Source organism: Larus michahellis, chromosome 3, assembly GCF_964199755.1.
Source record: "Larus michahellis chromosome 3, bLarMic1.1, whole genome shotgun sequence".
Lineage (NCBI taxonomy): Eukaryota > Metazoa > Chordata > Aves > Charadriiformes > Laridae > Larus > Larus michahellis.
In genome coordinates, this window is record NC_133898.1 from 93686242 (window position 1) to 93707015 (window position 20774).

Genomic DNA, 20774 nt, shown 5'->3' on the forward strand with positions numbered 1-20774 from the left:
TCATTCCTTTGATAATTAATGCTGCTATTAAATCAGGTTTTATTTATATTTTAAAAATATTCATCCAAACAAGGATTTTCACCCAAGCAGTCAGGAAGACAATCAGAGTGAGAAAACTTACTATGTATTTTCATTCACAGTCTACGACAGGTTACAACTGTTATCAAAATACTCAACAAGAAAATCTGGTTTACCATATCAAGGCTGGTAAAGTGGCCAAGACTGTCAGTCTTCGCCAGCCAGGAAAAGAAGTCTAAAGAAAATACCAATGAGATACTGCATTGTACCTTGAAGAAATCTGTCTTTTCAGCCATATATCTCAGGTTGCCTTGAGTAAGAGGAGGTCTGATGACCACAGCCACTCTTCCCTGGTTAGGGCTAAGAGGCTGAGCAGTTTCCACACTGTTCAGATTTTCTCCAGTGACGAGAGCAACAGATTGAGTCAATCCAACCAAGTCCATCACAAGGGAAATAGTAACACCCTGAACACTGAAATCACTTGCTTGCTTGCAAGCATTCATTAAAGTCTGTAGCCACAGTGGAGGCTGTACTTGTTCACAGTCTGAAAGAAAAATCACAGATGATGCATTCATTTAACTACTTTAAATGTTATGAATTTTTCCTCTTATATCCCATTACCATATGTACAATTGTCTTTCATCATTCATATTTCAACCTGCCTATTGTACAAGTTTAGGAAAATGTAATGTATGCAGGAGAAAGATACTTCTTGATGCGTGTCTATCTTTAAAATAATCTAAATAAGAGTGCAATACACTTCATCACTTCAAACATTTAGTAACCAAAAGTAAATAGGAAAATTTGAACAAGGAAGAGAAAAATAAATTTTATGGAATTGCATCCACATGATTTCACATTTTAGACAAAATTGGACTTCTAGTAGTTTGCACATAATTTCATTCAGTTTCCTCCTTCAAGAAATTCTTGACCAGCAGTCGTCTTACCATTGCAGTTTGTAGTAGCAAATAATTCTGTAGTATTTTACATACATGAAATATTTATATATATATGTTATATTGCATAGTTATTATAAAATATATACATAGACAATTATTTATTTATATATATAAAAACTAAGTTTAAACTGAACAAAAATATAGAGATTTTCCTGGCAACACTTTAAAAGTAAAAGTACCTGTGAAAACTGACATTTTAGGTGGCAGAAGCTTGATCCTATTAAATCATACTCTATACTCTGCTTTCACCATAGGCGGATGTTTTCCCCTTTTTACTGTCCCCTGACTTAATACCATGCGCTGGCCTGATAATGCAAGTGTCTTTCTCTGAAGTTCATACTTAACTCTCCAAGTGAATAATGCAACCTTCTATTTTAGAGGTACCAAAGTAATTTTTCTTAAAATTTCAAAAGGACTCTATCAATTGTGTTCCTAAAATAGGCAAATGCTTCTAGAATCAGACACAAGTGAAGAAATGTTTTTTAATAGGCACAGATACAGCATCTATTTAGAATTAAGACAAGGATGATGCAATTTCTAATTTATATCCATGATAGTTGATTTTGCAGTGTAAACTGGAGCCTAAACATACCTAACAATTCCACATAACGTTCTAGATTTTACATATATAAAGAGTATTCTGAGCTTGACTCAGTTCCCTTTTTAATTTCTTCAATTAAAAATAGCACACATTTATCTGAGAAATTAAGCATACAGCAAAATCTAAGAACAGTTATGTTCTATCAATATCAGATTAATTTGGTTCCTTCAAAAAACAGACTGATGAGTCTCACCGTTGATTGAAGGCAATTGGGTCACATCACTAATGGAACCCATCAAAAACATGTTCAAAATTTAGGAACCCTTCAATAAAAACAGCCTCTTCTGCAGTGGAAAAACCTATCAATAGATGAAGAAAAGGCTGGTGTGTGAATTACAGTAACTACCTTCTCCCATTCTCCGTTGCACCAGCATTCTCTATTACGGGAAGCAAGATATCCGGGACAACTATGCAGCCCCATTCCCATCACTATTCCCGTGCACCCTACCATTTTGTAAAGCAGATGTTTACATGTGAAACAAAATCCTCCCTGCTGATTTCAACCACTGACAATTTATGCTTATTCTTCAAAGTCACATTATTTAACGGACTGCAAACGCAACATCCCAAAAGGGAAATTTGAGATGATGAACAAGCAATGCAAATCCAAGACATTTCACAAAGTGAAAAGGATTCCTAGAATCACTGCCGTCATGTGAGGCACATATTACTCAAGCTCTACAAGCTTTCTGCTTTAGAGTAGGTAGCACCCCTTCAGCATTGCAATACCCTTAATTAATAAACAGCTGTAACCAAGTTGCTTTCAACTGACATCAATATATGATACAACTGGATCTCATAAAGTCAAAGATATGCTCTGCTCCTGGCTGTATAATGAAGACATACACAACACATCTTAAAGACTACAAGAATAGAAGCAGCAGTCATGTTAAATTAAAGTGCTTGTTTGCAAAAGCCAAAAGACTATTCACCTCCAAGCAGTGCCCACTGCTTAGCCTTTAATAGATTTTGAAAGTTGTGTGGATAAGAACAAGCATGAAGTTTTGTAGGGGGAAAAAAAAAAAAAAAAAAAAAAAAAAAATCACAGAAGATGACTGTGACAGTAGCCAAAATTATTGTAACTATTTCTTGCACGCTCTGAGTATATCCACCATGATACCATTTTAAGGCAGCAACTCTCAAGCTACAGATCAGAAGTGAAAACAAAATTGAAGACTTTACCAACATTAAAAAGGACTGTCCTTCTAAAATGTCACATTTTACAGTATCCAGAGCTTGCAATATTTTAATCACATTTCTGTCCTTGAATGTGTTCACCTATCTGTGAACACATCCACACTTCAGAAACCCCACCATTTTTACTTTGTTTTCTAAAGCAACTGTAGCTAGAAGAACCGTTTGCAAGAACTGTTCCTTTAATAGGAGCAAAGTAAAAATAATTAATTTCTTATCTGGTATGATTTTTATTGGACAGAACCTTATAATTTCCGTGCATTGCATAAAGTGATCAATGCGCACATCAATCCTAAATTGCTAAAACGAAGCTAAAAACTTCCTTGATGTCAGCTGTGGCTATTACAAAATACGAAAAGAAAACATCGTGGACCCGTACAGTAAAGAGAAACACATGAAAAATCTAGATTCTACTCTTAGGCTTTAGTTTGCATAATTTATATTTGTCATCCCAATATTAATTAATTAGTGTCAAATCCCCTACCAGCAATATCCTTAGTATCTATGAGAAAATAGTTTAGTTTCCAAAAATCAAAGCAATTGATACAGAAGGAAACTTACATTTCTGAGAGGAACAGCAAACAGCAACACACAAAGCATGAATACTATTACTTTAAATATTTTGGGGGAAAAAAAAAAAAAAAATTAAAAGCAAAGAACAAAAGAGTGCAGCTTACCAACTTCAGGCTTCCCAGGATGTAATTCTGAAGTACGGTTTCCTTCAGCAATGTAAACAGGAAAGCTGGAACATTCAAGATACAGCTGACAAGCAGCAATAAAGGCAGGAAGGTATTCTTTCGGTGTTTTTTTCTTGTTTGCTTTCTTCACCTTAGCATCAACTTGTGATTCTCTGTCCCATTTTGTGGTCTGTCCTTGCTCTCGAGTGGGATCTACTGGAAGCTCTGCCCCTAAGGGCTGAGACAAGGAATTACTCTGAATGATATACAGGTTGATAAATCTGGTTAAAAACTGTTGGACATACTCCAAACAGCACTGCATTGCAGTCTTTTGGATCGTTTTCCCACTTCGAGTTGCTGTCCCCTGTGTCATGATGGAAGGAGGCTGTACAATGGTTTCCTCAGATCCCACAGTTGATGCTGTCTCAGTCTCTGAGGATGTGCTACCAATAATAGGAATGCCAGGTGTACCGTGACCTTCATTCAGTGCTCTATCAATGTCATCAGTTGTATCTGCCTGATATTGTACAAACTCGGTGAATCCACTTTCTGATGATCGACTGCTTGGAGGATTTTCACCATCTTCAAACACATCATTAGGATTTTCAAGTGAAACTGATGGCACCTGAGTGAGATAAAAGTTTCATCATTGTTCAAAATGGGTTATTTAGGTCCCAGTGAGAAAACATTTATTTGCTTCTCCATTTGAAAGCAACAATTTTATTCCACAGTTTGAAATCTATTCATATAAATACATTTTAAGCAAAATGTTTGGTGTTTCAGTAAGCTTGCCAGCTCAAGCTAACTACAAAAAAAAAAAGCAAGCATTGTTTGTCACATAAAATACTTTAAATATTACTACTTTTAACATTTTCTTCATCTCATAATCACCTCTATTTTTTATTAAAGAATGCTGAAATGCATAGGCACAGGTATTACTAATTTATACAGCATCATAAACCAAAATATTCATACACCAAAGAAAACCCCTCACTTCCAGCAGGAAGCAGGACATTGAACTATGTTGGTCACTTTAGCTAGTAAGATTCTTTTAATACTTTAGACTTTAGCATTTTCTACAAAAGGACAAAATATTTATCTGTTAATCAGAAACTGCTGCAGTCACAAAGGAGTAAAAAAATGCCTGCAGGCAAAGGAGACAAAAAGGAGATGTCAGCCAAGAAGAATGGGAAGACTTGAGAGATTAGGAAAAAGTATACACTTCTCTGACCACGCTTTTGAAGTTCCCACTGTACAAGTAAATAATCACATTAGATATTAAATTATTTTAACCTAATAAATGTCTAGATGATAGAAGAACCACAACTATTAAAGCTTTGTCTCATTAGGAGAGCAGGATCAGCGTCATTCAATGTTACAAGTTGCCAAAACAGCTTAAAAAAACCCCTGAACTGTGGAGCTCTCAACGAAGAATAAAATCTTTCATAATCTAAAAAATATTTTCCCACTTCTGCAATTATACTAATAAAGCCAGCTCAATTTGTCAATAAAATTTATGCTCTTTGACTTAAGAGCTTGTCTATTAAATGTGGATGGAATCTTAATTCATAGATCTATATATATATATGATACAACTTCAACTAACTAGCATCTTTCTTTTTATATATCAATCCCAGGATTTGGAAGTTGGGGATTTCTTTCAAATACGAAGTTACGATTATAAAAGAAGAAATAAACTTTCATTTAAAAAACTACTAACCATTTGCAACTAGAATGAAATAAAAAAATCATCTCTTAGAAACAAGAAAGAAGGGTTGCTCTGGCAACAACAGTTCTTCGTGACTCACTGTGAGCCTCAATTCCTCACAATTCAGAATATGCGCAAATGTGATGAATGATTTCTACCCAAAAAGAACCCACAGCGGCTCTCTGGGCTGCTCTAACCCCCTATAGTCTTGTTGGTAACTGGTAGCACAGTCTCTGCTTCCTGGTGAGAATGTGAGGTGAACAGGGAAACAAACAGAAGTGCATGGGTCAGTGGGAGTGAATGCAGGTAAATATCACGTCCGCATACTTCTCATCTAGCTATCCTACTGCTAGTGGCAGATGTTGCCTGAGATCCAACAGGCCCAGAAGTTGTCTTGCTGTGTGACACCCTAATGACTAGCCATCTTAAATGAATAAATAAAAACAGAGACTTCATTATATATGGCGAATTACATCTTGCTTACCAGAGATGGAGTAAAAATGAAAATTTGTTTGAGATAGCTTTCACTGTCTCTTGTGTTAATATGTACTAAAATGCCTGGAAAGACATAAAGGGTGACCCTGTCTTATAAAATACAATGTAAAAGAGATCAGAAATATGGTAATTAATTTCACTCTATCTCTTAACAGAAGCATGGCTAGATATGAGTCTGTTATAATTGAAAGAAAAAGGTTGCTGAAGGTTCAAAGGGCAACATCATTTCAATTAAAACAGGCTTTACTAAAAAAAAAAAAAAAGAAAGAAGCAAAAGAACAAAAACAGGCAAGTATCAGCTGGCTAGAAAGAATATGGATATAGAAAGAATAAGGATAGGATCCTGCATAAAGGAATCTGGAGTTCTAATGGACAAGGTGAACATGAGCGAGCAGTGGACCCTTCTGGTGAAGGCCAACAACAAACAGGACCGCATTAGCAAAAGGAAAGTATAGCCAGCAAGTCAAGGGAAGTGAACAGGCCCCTCTGCTGAGCAGTTTTAAGACCACATCTGGAATACTGTGCCTGAGTTTGCATTCACTACTACAAAACAAACATTGATGTACTGAGTAAGTCCAGTGGAGGGCCACCGCAGGAGCACCTGACATAGAAGGAAAGCTCAGAGAGTTGGATTTGCTTTGTCTTAAGAAAAAGAATGCTAAGAGTTGTGGAGGGGGAGAAGGTGTCTTTATTGCTGTTTGTGACTTTGCATTAGGTAGTTGAAAAGATGGGAGGCTTGCTCAGAAATCCACAGTGAAAGAACAAGAGGCAAGGAACACAGGCTGCAACAATGGAAATTCTGATTAAATAATACAGTGCAAACAAGCTGTACAGAAAAGTTGTGGAATCTTCCTCCTTGGAGATATTCAAAACTAAGCTGGATATGATCCTGAGTGACCTGACCTAGCTTTAAATTAGAATCAAACTTTGAGATCAGCCCTGCTTTGAGTCACGACCTGCAACTGTCACTTCCAACCTGAACTACTTTATGATGTTCCTCTATTTTCTTCAGCTGGAGAACACGGATTTCAGTACATGTCACTTAACATACCACACAGAGCCATGGCTGAGTAGACACAACTAGACAACATTAAAAGAGAAAGAGCTGCTGGTTGGTTTGTTTCTTCTATTTCTTTATTAAATCATTCTAAGAACTTAACATTGACAGTCAAATAACTGATGGGTGTTAATCTGAGGCATATAAATTGAGTGAGAGGAGAATTTACATATGCATGAGACGTAACCAAAATGGAGAATTCTTTTGAGTCCAGTTATTCTACGTGATTAGACTACTGAAGTGCATTACAACTTCAAGCCTTCGATGATTAATTCATTCTTAGGCCCTGATTCTGAAGCGATTTATACGTTTATAATATTAAATCTAGATAAAAACCCTCAAAAATCAAGACCTTTTACCACAATGTAGTGCGCAATTATAATTGTTTTTGATAATCCAAGTTTCACATGTATTGTTGTATATTAAACTAAATCTAATCAAAGATTTGTAGGTGGTTCAGCACAGACTTAGAAAGCCTTCTTTTCCTTTCCACACAAAAAGTATTTTTCCACGATGCTGCAAAACATAATCAGTTACCTTTTTGTTTTCCCATTCTTTGATGGAGCTGCTGTGGCCACTAGGAAGTTGCAGGGTACCATCTGTACCAGCAGATAGCAATGGAGGTTGAACCTTACTAAGGATCTTTGAGCAGAGTCTGAGAGAATCAGTAAGCTCGGACAAGTGCAAAGTATGAAGATGGCTCGTCAACGCAGAAATCATCCTAAGCAACAGCTGAGGCAAGTGTTCTGTCTGTATTTCAATGTAAGTCTCCTAACAAAGTAACAGTAAAACTCATTAATTGTAATACTAAATTCCCCCTGAAAATTATCTTCTATAACAGTAGTACCTATCATTTGCTTAACTGTGTTCTAAACATATGGAATATGGAAAAAGGAAAATTAATATCTTAATATCCAATAATAAGAAATACATGCTTTACTTAAAAAAAAATTAGAAAATTAACTTTACAGTTGTGTAACCAACAAATAGAAATATATTTAGCTCTTCTTCAGAATTTTATTTCTTGTTCATTACAGAACACATTAAAAAACATAACAATGAGGCTAAAGAATGCTACTACTATTATTTTAATAACCTTAATATAAAAGTTTAAGAAGGAAAGATAAACAAGTTATTAAGAACTAAAGGGAAAACAGGCTGATTGCCATACCTGACACAGCACTCTCATACTTCTAGTAGGCTTTGAAATGAGAAAGCAAAGAATTGAGGAAAGACAGATATAGAAAAAACAGTTCCAACAGTCTTTTCTACATTAAGCAATGCCAACAGAAAGAGAGGATACATCTTATCATGACATGTAAAAGTGCCTTAAAAAGTTGCACATCTAAACTAGCATATCAAACTACAAAAGACTATACTTGTAACAAAAAACGGTGTAGTTTTCGAGAAAAGAAAATCAAAGACAGACAAAATTTTTCAGGTATAAGCATCATAAAAACCACTTTGGTTACATCCAACCAGTCTATCAAGAATCATATAATGAACCCGAAACTTCTTCTAAAAGCGTTCACCAATTTATGGCAATATATTTTCAGGAAAAACAATTAATAAAGCAGATATAGTTTTTCTGTAGACTCTAAATATTACAGAATCCCAGCATTAGCAACAAAGAAAGCAATTCTTACCAAAGAAACTATATCCAACAAAAAATCCACTAACAAGCAGAAATTTGTCAGGGGTAACTCAGATTGCTCACTACCACTTCCAGGCCCAGTTTGAAGTCTGGCATGTAATGTCCTCCTGCAAAATTCAAATAGGGTTTCACAATATTTTTCCCTCACCCTTATATTGACCATGTTTCTGTACTTAATGTAAATCTGTACATATCAGGGATAATCCCTATAAACAAATAAGCAATCTCTCATTTTACTGTTAAGTAGCTCATTTGGCCCCATTGCAAGAAAAAGCAGCAACCAGCCTTTCACTGTAAACCAGTCTTCATTCATAAAATAAGGAAATTCAGGCTACAGAAAATTGTATTTGTGACTCTACCATATACCGCAATATTTACTAGTATGAGCATGGGCAAAAATAATAGAATTAAGGGACAGTGTTACTGGAACCATAGTAATTTTGAAGAGATCTAAACCCAAGGCATTAAGCACTTGAGATAAAAGACAACCAAAAGTGAAATAAAAGGCCCGTGAAGCTTTAAAGCTGTGCAAAGCTCTTCTAAATGTCCACTTTAACTTCAACTGACCGCATTGTTTTACTACTGACAAGAATTCACAATCTGATGAGTTTTATGAGTTTCAATGCTGAGTGAAGTAAGACAGAACACAAATCCCCTGTGAAATCATGTTGCAATCTGATAATATTATAAGCAAAGGATATGAACAAAGAAATAATATTTTGTTTCTCCAATTCATTTATTCTGCTGGGGGTGGTGGTGAGGGTACTGTCACATTTTCAACAATTGTTAGTTACTCTAAATCTTTCCCTCTGTTTTGGAAGAGTTCATGAACACATATGCCAGGACTGAAAAAAGGATTTATTTGAAATAATACAAGCTTTACAGAAACCAAGTCCGAAACTGTCACAGTAAGTATTTACCAAAAGATTTAAAAGATATTTTATAAGTCATATTTAAATTGCATTCTGTCAGTAACCTATGTTTGAAAAATCGCGCTCTACTTAACCCACACCTCCATTGGGTTACTGTATCTCTCTAACAACAGATAATTGTGTTCATAAAGCTAGCAGCCTGTTTTACAGTTCAGTGAAATGGTGCCTTCGTGTAAGTCATAATGTAAACTCTTTGTCACATTCTGTGCTCCTACCCAGAAAGATCTACCATTTCATAAATTACTCACAGATTTCTTCAACTGTAATACCTCATAAAGGATGACTTGAATTCAACTCACTGAGCCCCTTAGCAAAAATTGCTTTGAGAGACGGCTCAATAGCAGTGAACAATACTTAGATAGGAGAAAACACTAGATACAAGAAATCTTATTTTTAATTTTTAGTGAGGGAAAATTATAAGAAAAAGCCTAAGAAATTCAGAGGGATATCTAAATCACTTTAAAAGTAATAACTGTGAATTATCAATCAGACTAGATGATATAAAGATAACTTCAATTCATGCTTTGAAAACAACTGGTTATGTTTTCACTTAATGGTGTATCTTTTTAAACAGGAAGACAATAACTTACATAACACAGCAGCTCATACAGGAAAAAAACCCAAAAACACCCATTTGGCATTCATGCTTACAGTAACATCTACTTATATGTAGAGAAATTCTCATCTGCTTGTTACTTGGTTGTATACTGCTTTCTTCACTTTAGCAATTCAGTCCAATATACAAAAAATAAAGTCACAGACATGCTGGAAGGGTTTTCATCTAGTCCAACCTCTCACACTAAACAGAACTGCTAACAACGCTTGATAAATTCATACACAATTTTGTCTAGCAGAGTCCTGGAAATCTCCCAAGGAAGCTCCACAGCCTTCCTGGGTAACCTGTTCCACTGCTGTACTATGTTTCTAGTAAAGCTTTTCCAAAAGTCCAACCTGAACCCCTGAGCCAGCACTTGTTGTTGCTGTCCCTTGTCTTACCACCAGACATTACCAGAAGTATGGTTGTATCAACTTTGTAAATGCCCTTCAGGAAGTCATAGGCTGCTGTTTGAGGCCCCTCTTTGCCAGGCTAAACCAGACTCACCTACCTCAACCTCCCACGCAGTTCCCTATGACTCTGACCATCGCCACAGCCCTCTGCTAGAGCCTCTTCAGTTTCTCAATACTTGTTCTTAAGCAGAGTGGCCAAAGCTGGACACAATATGCCACATGTCAGCTTAAAAATACTAACTGAAAGGAAAAATAATACTTTCACCTGCTGACCACACTCCCCTTAATGTAGCCCAAGACACAGCACACTGTTGGCTCATAGACAACTTAGTGTCCAAATGTCTTAATACATTATTACCCTATTCCATAAGCAATGGAAATAAAATTTCTACAAGTTTCATTTGAAAACTCTACGTCATCTATCCCTTCCCACAGCAAAAACCCTTGCTCTCCCGTGGTCCCTCGGTCCCCCTCTCTCCTGTTAATATTTTCAGTTCTCCCTTATTTACTATGTTCCCTCCCATAGCTCTCCTTGCCATGTACAGGACTCCTACACTTTTTCTTCCCTAAAAAGAGGAGGACAGAAGATAACACATTCTGTAAGTCAGTCCTGGTAAAGTTGACAGGTTTGCTAGACACCCAGTGAGTAACCCTGTACTGGACAGATAGAACAAACCAAACTAGCTTTGAGATCACTCTGGAGTCTTCCCTTCAGCACAGGTGCTAATTCTGTCTCTTGATTTTTACCCAGACACTGAGCTTGTGAGAACTCACGTTGCTGAGACCACCAATCACGTTGGATTGAAATTGGCCAAAAAGATCAAAGTTAAAGGGATAGGGAAGACAGAGACTTACAGTCTAAATGATCACATTAAACTAAACTAACTAACTAAGGAAAAAAGCTTATAAAACAAAGTCAACTTCAACTTTACACATACAGAGATTAAGTATTATAACCTACCTACAACATTCTTCAAACCAACGAGCAATGTAATCCCACATATAATAAGGCTCAAAGGAATTAAAGAGAAGATTGGCAGTTTTAATCAATTCTGCTGTTTTCTTGTTTTCTCTCAGTTTGCTGAAAAAAAATAAAACGAACATTTTATGTTTTTACTCTTCATTTCTGAGTTATGTAACTACACATCACCATGACTTCACCCACTGCCATTTAACACTGACAAATTATCCTCCCTCAGCCGTACAGTGGTTGTTGTCCTAGGGCTCAGTATATTGGCAGGCTCCTCATATCAATGTCCTTTCACGGAGTTGCTAGGTTTCTCCTCTAGCTTTCTTTAGTGTTTGTTTTCAAACCACATTTTAATAGATCTATTTTCCCACGATCGTTTCTACAGTTGTTTCTCCCCCACACCTTTTAACTTCCCTCTTCTCTCCACCTTTTAAGATACTCAACTCAAATCCTGAAACTCTTTTTATCACCCTCTCTGGCTGTCTTGTAGCACTCTTCATTTTCACCTCATCAGTCCACTTTTTTTTTTTTGAAGAACACAGATGTAAAGAATGCCACAACTAATCTATACCATTGACATGCTGACTTCCAGCTGTATCAGGTAAGCATTTTTGTTATGGATAAGGAATAAAACATATGCCAAATATTAAAAAAAAAAAAAAAAAAAAAAAAGAAAAAAGAAAAAAAGAAAGCCATAGCCCTTCAGACCCTTACATTGAACAAAATTGAACACAAGTTGCAATCAATGTCAACGGATTCTGTATCATGAAGCAATCAGGTCACAGTCCCACAGGCTTCACAGTCATGGTCTCAGCAACAAAAAGATATATTATTTAATACAAAATACATTGTACTCATTATTCACCTGCTTAGCTGTGTGTGATCTTTGTTGAAAGAAGGTTCTGCTTGAAGCTCCAGTTCTGCTTTGCACTGTGTATATAAAGTTCGAAACACTTCAATCAATACATCCTCCAGGATGGCAGGGCCTATAGGGAGAAATACCAGCAATCACAGTCTCATGCATCACAGCACTGCTAACAGTCCACCTCTGAAAACTATCCAAATCATTAGCTAGTTTTGTTCACTGAAACCAAAAAATTCCTTCTGTTCAATTTTATAAACTACTTCAATTTCAGAACTTCTTTTGCATTCCAGAAACACACAGGCAATTGTAATGCCTGGGAGTAAACAAAGCACAAGCGGAGTTCTTTTCCGATAAAATGTGTGTACAATGTCAAAAGCTGTGCCGTCACATCACTATAGCCCATATTCAAGCCAACACACCCTCTTTGAAGGATTATTAGCACAGCTCAGTAACATGTAAACGTTACATGTATTCCTGATCTAAGGTAGCTCTCAACCAAACAGTTTCAAACACCCACCCATAGGCTAGCTCATGCTGTTATCATTTCGAAAACGTACTCAAATATTTAACTGCAAATACGTGGTGAAATATTTTGAGCATCTTCCATAACACAAGGTGAAATATTTTGAGCATCTTCCTTCCTTTTAATTTGAGGTAGGTTTTCTTTAATTCTGAATATAGTCTGCAGGTAATTTTTTGAAATAGTGCTTCATTCAGATTTGAGCTAAACATTGAGTTTGAAGAAAAAAAAAAAAAAGAACTTATTTTGAAAGAAGTTCACAAAGTGATCCTGCTTGAAATATCCTTCGCTTTTCCATGCTTTCTCCTAGCTACATTGAGCTGCCTTCAGTGAGAGTGCGCTCGTTGAGTTAAGCAGAAATCCTATTAGCTTCTTCCTCAGTTTGCTGAAAGAATCTTCATAGCTCTGCTTACTTCATTCAATCTTACCATACACATTGCCTCTGAAAATTTAAACTGACACCCAGAAATCACAAATTACTAGGAAGATGACAAATTCTTGTCAGGTATTTTGTTCTTTGCGGTCTGTCTTAACCAGTTCCTTTCAAGTTATACTCTTTAATTGTTTTATTTTTACGCTTTTATTACCCCATCCCCAAATCTTTGGATGGACTTCAAAAATTATTTTGATTTTTTCAGTCACCTCCAAAATTGTTATTCCAAAGAAAAAGGCACAATATCCAACACTTAGTTGCAGTAAATACTTTTGCCTCATCTACTTTTGTCCCATAGTCCTCTGCACTCACCTGCTAAAAAGTGCATTTAAACAGGAGAAAGGAAAATTAACACCCACAAAACAAAACAAATCCAACACAAAAAAAAAAAACCAAAAACCAAACAAACCACCCACTAAACCAAAAAACTGGATAAATTCTTCTGGAAAAAAAAAAAAGTTTTCTCATTAATATCTCTCATCTCTATGTGCATATTAGAAGAAGGAGCAGTTTATTTGCAAAACCAACAGCTGAGATTTAAAACAGTGAAAGTCACTATTTGATTAAAGAAATAGAAAAGATCTAATCTGCATTTCTTCCAACATGCAGTCAGTTCTTTCTATGACTTTAACTTACTATTTCCTGTGTTCAAAGTAGAAGAAATTGCATTTGGAAGAAGGTAAATCTAATGAATACATTAGATTACTAGCTTGGAAGAGCTAAGAAATCTAGCTAACTTGCCAGTACTAATACAGTTTTTTCAATTTGACCAACAAGAGAGAAAAATTCTCAAAGCAAAACCATGTAATACAAGTTAAAGAACAGAAGTAATATGATATAATGTAAAAATTACCTAGTTCAGGCTTATCCAGCAAACTGATAAGAATACGAAAAGGCTTTAAGTCTTGCATTAATGTGCTTTCTTCTCCATGCCCATTGACTTGTAATATTCCAACCATTGCCTGCAAAGAGCAAAAGCGTATCAGGAAAACAAAAACAAAACCAGAAAAAAAAGTTTTTTGAAAGAAAGATGAAATAAAAGCTGCATATAAAGGGAAAATTCTCAGTAATGGAGACCACTATTTCACCTCACTGCAGCTCAGCCTTCCAGTACTTAAAGTGAGCCTATAGGAAAGATAGGGAGGGACTCTTTTTCCAGGGAGTGTAGTGATAAGATGAGCGGTAACGGTTTTAAACTAAAAGAGGGGAGATTTTGATTAGGTATTAGAAAGAAATTCTTTACTCTGAGGGTGGTGAGACAGTGGAACAGGTTGCCCAGAGAAGCTGTGGATGCCCCATCCCTGGAAGTATTCAAGGCCAGGCTGGATGAGGCTTTGAGCAGCCTGGTCTAGTGGGAGGTGTCCCTGCCCAGGGCAGGGGGGGTGGAACTAGATGATCTTTAAGGTCCATTCCAACCCAAACCATTCCATGATGATTCTCTCAACTTTGCCTATGAGAATATTTCTGTGGAACAAAACTTGGCAACTTGTATATGCTTAAAATCAAAACATTATAAACAGATACCAACTCAATATTACATAAGAATAAAAGAGAAGACATGAAGGGTGATGGAAAGAAATCGTTTGAGAAGGTAAGGCATGTAGATATTAAGGGCTTAATAAATAATAATCTTCCATCTAGGATATACCCATCTATGTGGCAGAAAACTTTCTTGACTAAGTTGACTAGATAGCAACGAGAACTTCAAAACAAACGGGAAAACTGAGTTTCTATGTTGAAGCAATTTAGGAAACGAACTGCACAATTAAAAAAAGCCCAATAAAACTGCCACAGATTTGCTTAGTTTTCTCTCTGTGGCTGGCTTTGCTTTCTGTGTTGAAACTAGTTTGTTTCTTTTACATCTTCTGAAAAAGAAGGACAAAGATGAGAAAGAAGAGAGATGGGAAAGAAGAAAGGGAGGAAAACAGTTTCAAACTTGCTATGTGCTATAAACCAAGTATTATCAGCCAGTATTCTAAAAGAAAAATCTTCTGTACTTGAATACGCCTTTAGAAAGTCAGAATTTTCAGTACATTGTAGCAATGAGTAAGATGGAGGTGGACCGGATAAAAGAACACACAAAGAGACTGCTAGGGAAGAAGGCAGAAAGGAGCAATGCTTTTGAAGTCTTTCAAAAGACAGCAAATTGTTTTAGAAGGCATATGCAATTTGTATTGTGTAGAGCCAGCCACTGATTTTAATGTCCATAAAAAAAATTTTAAAGCAAACTACATGTGAATTATCCCCAATACAAAAAAAGGCCAATCTCCATTCTACTGTAGCAGTAGTGCCTGCCACAAAAATAAATAAATAAGTAAAATGGACTATATCAACTCTACATTGCTGTTAGTCTTTGCAGACAGAAAAGCTTTAATGATACTGATTAAGCTAGAAAGATGGACAGATTTAATAGGAAGAACACAACCTATTAACAAGTACCTAAATGTTGCTAAAAGCTCACCATATTTTGTATAGAATGTACATGCAAAACTGTATCTTATTCAAGCCTCTCCTCTACGCTTGGATAATTTCTGAATCATCTGCCATGGGAGGCAGAAGGGTGACAGGAGAATGGTGAGAAGTGCCAACGAGGCCCTTGCTGCACCGGAATTCTGGAGTCTCTTCCTCATCAGTAGAACCGCAGATCTCATTACCTTCAGATAAAACTGAAAATGCTATCTCTGTGCTGGATACCAGCTTTAAATTGCAATGGGCCAAATATTCTTGTGTCAGCTACTAATATGGGAATCCCCACTCTCATTCCCATATATAGCAGTTTTACTGCGATTCTGACTGAATATCAGAAAAATCCTGGCCGTATCAATTTGCCTTAATGATAAAATGTCCTCCTGATTTCAAGATCACACCCACCGGTCTTGAAAGACATCTGTATACTTTAATTACTATGAGAGAAGGAGCACAGTTTTTGAGGCCAGGTGATCTCAGGTCACTTAGCAAGGCTAATAGTATGACTGGGTCAAATTGTATAACTGCCAACTTGCTCAACTATACCCGACTGCCAATGATCAGCAGAAAAAAACGGTCCCCTTGCCTAGAGGGGAGGAAGACTCACTTACTCAGACCTTCTGAGTACTATTTGACCATATTTTTCTGATTCCCAAGAAACAGAGGAGTTTCCAAATATACAGAAGTAGAAGAAAATTCTCCAATTCCATTTTATGAAAGAACAGCCTCCAGTGTGCTCGGCACCTTATCAATATCTTCCGTGTATGCTCCGTTAATTGTGGAAGAGGGGGGAGAGAAAACTAATATTTGTCCTGATAATACTGTTATTCTAAAGAAATACATTATGCCATGTCTTCATTTTTCCACTGAGAAGGTTTCAGAAGAGAAGGACAAAATATCAAAAGACAGAAATTACATGGTCACATTGAAACAGCAAGTCAAAAGATAAGAAACAGCAATTCTGATCAGCATCCATTTATGAAGATATATGCCACAAAAAAAAAAATAAAATAAAAAATTCACATAGCTACCTGGACTAACATCTCCTTAGAGAAGGTGTTGAAATAGTAAGTGGCATGCTCCTCGGGATTGCTGTGCCTTGTACTTCTGGGTCCTATAAGGGCACCATTGTTATCAAAACCTTCAAGCAAACAAAGGACAAGGCAAATAAGTATTTGTCTCTTAATAGAATATTTTGCCAATGTCTTTAAACTAGAAATCAACACACTAGCACTGATAACTTACCAAGATGAAGTCCAAGTAATGTTGGCAAGAGAAAGATGATTTTATAGAGTTTAATACAGGAAACTAAGTGATACTTCCATGCAAGCAGTTTGCACATAAATTACAAACTTTAGTTTTAAGAAACATTAACCAAATTACTTCTTGTACAAAAGAAATGAATGTTCACAAACATTGTACGAACCACATAGTCAAAGAGTATCTTCAAAAAACCTGTCCCACAACCAATATTGCAATATTACTATGAGAACATAAAATTCAGTATTTTAAATATAAAGAGATAGTCACCAAAACATGCTGATGTAACTAAGGCACTTCGAATATCAGTCATATTACACAAAATCGATTTTTTTATTCAAAATTACACAAAGGAGACAGATGTTTGTTTTTTAAGTTTGTATCTTTTACCAAAGTAAAATTTTTGTTCTACACAAAAATAAGCTTAAGGAAAAAAAAATAAATAAGAAATAATTTAAAAAAAAAAAAAATCAAAAAGTTGGTCAGGATATCACCCTGTTCCACAGAAGCGTTTTCACAGTTTTTGTCCTGAAGTGACAAAAATAGAAGGAAAGCCTGAGAAGATGGATGCCCTTTAGCAGCAACTTAAAACCACCACTGCTTAAACTAACCTGGATTTAAAGAGATGTAATGTGATTTTTATGCCTAGAGAGTTTTACCAGACCACTCCCAGCTACAAAATAATAGGAAGGAACAGCTAAGAGCAGAATTAAATAATGTCATACAGAACATCAGACTTCAGAGAGTATTCCAACACAACTGAGTATTCCAACACAACTGACCAAATACACGGCAAACGGGCAAACGGAGGCACTAGCTGTTCACAAAACAGGACCAGGAACAGTCACTGTAAAACTATCTTCTGAAGTTATGTTATCTTTCAGTGGGGACTATACTCATGAAACAGCTGTAGAAGAAGGTTCCACAACTAAAAAAAACCAGCATGGTATTTTAAACACATAAAATATATTTTTCAATAACAGCAAAAAGACATATCTAATGCACCAAATTTAGATGAAACATTAGTTCAGTGTTTAATCTGGAAACTATTTTTTCCCTAAATTGGAAAATGTAGGTACGGACATGACAGTGCATTTCACTGTCTTTCTTTAAAAGATGAGTAATTTGCAAGTCAGCGTCTTGAGAAATTATTAACTAAAGATGCTGGGATTTTGTCATATTTGTCTCCTAAATCCCTGCAACTTCTACAGCAAAAAACCCAATCCCCTCATGCAAAACACTGTTGCCGCCTTCATCCCTCCCTTTATAAATTCAGTTTTCTTTTATGTCCCTTCACTGCTTCCTTGCTTGCCAATCACCCACAGGCTACCTGCCTCTGATGCCTTAACTATCAGCTGGGAAAGATGCAAGAGCTGCTGGGAAGGGTTCTGGGTAGCCTGAGAAGAACATATGTGCTTGCTGGTGAGCTGGGAAGCCAAACAAAAAAGGCAACAGCAGACTGCAAAACAGTCTTCCCCTCAAGTAGAGAATCACTTTATGTCTCTCCATTCAGTCTCCAGATTCTGTGACAGTCTTAGGAACTCCCATGTCAGAGACCCTGACTTCTCTCAAAGTGGGCTGAAAGTGGTTTTAAAGAGTAACAGGAGAGTTTCATGTGACCACAGACTTCATTTCCTTAAAATAACAAGGACAAATAAATGTTTTCTAAAATCTTCTAACTTCTAGTTTTCTAAATATTCCCTAAATAGTTAGAGTCTTCTAAATAGCTATTGTTCTCTGCTACCCTCTTCTGATTACATGCTAGTTTCATATAAAAACAAAAAAGAGTGTATTACATTGATATTCTGCCATTTGGTAGAAGTAAAAGTGTGCATCCTGTCATTGATCAATTTTTACCCCCAGAAGGCGCTGAAATAATGTTTAGTTGCATGGACAACATAAGCAATTAGTGATTTGTTAATTCAACCATGCAAACACCTAATGAAGCTAAAAGTTTGCGTACTCAAGCATCCATCAATGTAGTATCAACATTTTTCAACATTCTTTTATTTTCATCCCTTCTATGCCATTGTATTCCAACTGCCATTTACACTCTATAATGCCCATTCTCTAGTTTTCCCATTTTATGTTTTTAGGGAGACAAATGTTGCTTTTTCAGTGTCCATTTACATGGACCTAGTGCACCAGTCTCTATCCCTGAACGTGGCCCATAATTGCTGCTATAGAAAAACGTACCAATAATTTATACAACAGGAAAGAGTTCCAGCGTGACATTCTTCATCTTTTATGACCATGGAGAGAGATAGTGCCTTTCTTCCTTATGATACAAGTTACGTATTTCATTTTTCCAAGAATCTTTCTCCAAAACATGGCAAAATACTGCTAATGAACATACAGTCCTTCCTCCACTTTTAGTGATCAACGAAATGAAATACAAACCTACCTAGAAGCCACGCATAAAGCCTTCGGTTGAGTGACATATCCCTGCGCAGTACTACATGAAGGGCTGCTGACAAAATTCTGATCATGTCTGGACGTGTTGCCTGAAGAAGTTAGAAACTCGATTAAATTTATCTATGAAAAGTAACGCTTTTTCTATGCTAGTAGCTTAATGTGCACTAAAACATAGTTAATTTCATGTTCTGACATTTCTGAATTTGGAACAGTACAAGAAAACATATTCTTGCTCTTAGGAAACCAAAATATGATTATTATTTGAAATAGAAACTTTGTAATAAAATGCACCCTTTATGAACAGCAAAAAAAAAAAAGAGCTGTTAATGCAGTAGTGTATGTTACAAGACATTTCATTTGTTAGGCAAAAGCCTTGCAAGCAAACAACTAAAATCCACTGTGAAAAACAAACAAACAAAACACTGAAGAATTTTAAATACTTTTCAATCTCTTACTAGTTTAAATGTTCATGTAAGTCTTAATATAAAATAAAATAAAATGCTGCATTGATAATGTCACCATTCTAGCACCTAAACAGACACATTCCAAATATTCCTATAGTAACTGATAAATGTGAACAAACCACTTCCACAATCAAGAACACAGTTATTTTCACAGGGAAGTGCGGGTTTTCCATAGTTTCTAACAAGGTGAGAATCAAAATTGTATAGGTTTTCCTCCAAGAATAACATAAATCATGAATCATTTAAAACCAGAAAATGACTAACAATAAATGCAGTTCCGACACTACTGCTAGGGCTACCACTGACCCCAAACCAATAATTATTTTCAATTATCTAGTGTTCTAAATCAGTTATGCTGTGAGGATTAACTTTTGCTGCTTTTGAACACTGAGAATTGGAAACTTGCACATGAACAGATAATTTGTTTTCTCATCAAATTAGAGCAAATTAAAATCTTCTGCATAGACTAAACATCATAATTCATATTGGGTTTACATATACAGAAGTTGAAGTTAAGTTCAAAGTTAACAAATCAAGTTGAAAAGCAGAAGGGCAGGGATCATGACATGAGAATAGCCAAACCTATCAGAGAAACTCTTACATGTGACTCTTGTTCAAGCTTGGAGAAAATCATTAACAAAGACCAACTAAATATTGCTACTGCCTTAAGAAGTGGAGTACATTTAGGAGTTTGCCAGTTCATCCCTCTTATATTAATAACCTACCTGGCTCATGTGGAATGGAAAACAAAAAAGGATAAGGTCCAACGTGCTCCTCTGTACTAAAACACTGGTATCTTGCACTGATGTGCTTACTGCTTCCACCTGAAGTAACGGCAGACCCCCAAAATAGTTATTTACTGTATTATTTTAAGAAGGTAGATATAAGAGATCAGTCACAAAATAACAGTCATTTATAAACGGTGATATGTATGAAATGAAGTTATTTTGAAATGTTGAATAATGAAACTAGATAAAACAGGAAAATAAAACATTTCACCACCGAGGAAACATAACATAGATTCCCTGAACTACACAAACACCAGGCTTTTGCTTTTTTATATTAGTAATGAATATCT

The 20774-nt window shown here is 36.0% G+C and overlaps 1 protein-coding gene across 12 annotated transcripts in view; it reads right to left on the minus strand.

Annotated features, from left to right (window-relative positions):
- The window catches only part of DOP1A (DOP1 leucine zipper like protein A), a 68452-nt gene that overhangs the window by 29826 nt on the left and 17852 nt on the right, over positions 1–20774 (minus strand). For 7 of the 12 annotated variants that reach the window (XR_012586316.1, XR_012586315.1, XM_074581282.1 and 4 more), the window contains 11 exons: positions 20422–20520; positions 19222–19321; positions 16589–16698; positions 13945–14053; positions 12139–12259; positions 11265–11384; positions 8356–8470; positions 7881–7910; positions 7247–7480; positions 3450–4074; positions 288–562 (listed from right to left, as the gene is read on the minus strand). Coding sequence is in view for 10 of the 12 variants with exons in the window: in XM_074581282.1 (XP_074437383.1) it covers positions 288–562; positions 3450–4074; positions 7247–7480; positions 7881–7910; positions 8356–8470; positions 11265–11384; positions 12139–12259; positions 13945–14053; positions 16589–16698; positions 19222–19321; positions 20422–20520 (1938 nt within the window). In the remaining 2 variants the exon portion in view is untranslated. The remainder of the gene's footprint in view (positions 1–287; positions 563–3449; positions 4075–7246; positions 7481–7880; positions 7911–8355; positions 8471–11264; positions 11385–12138; positions 12260–13944; positions 14054–16588; positions 16699–19221; positions 19322–20421; positions 20521–20774) is intronic. The other 5 variants (XM_074581285.1, XM_074581280.1, XM_074581281.1 and 2 more) reach the window with 2 other exon arrangements.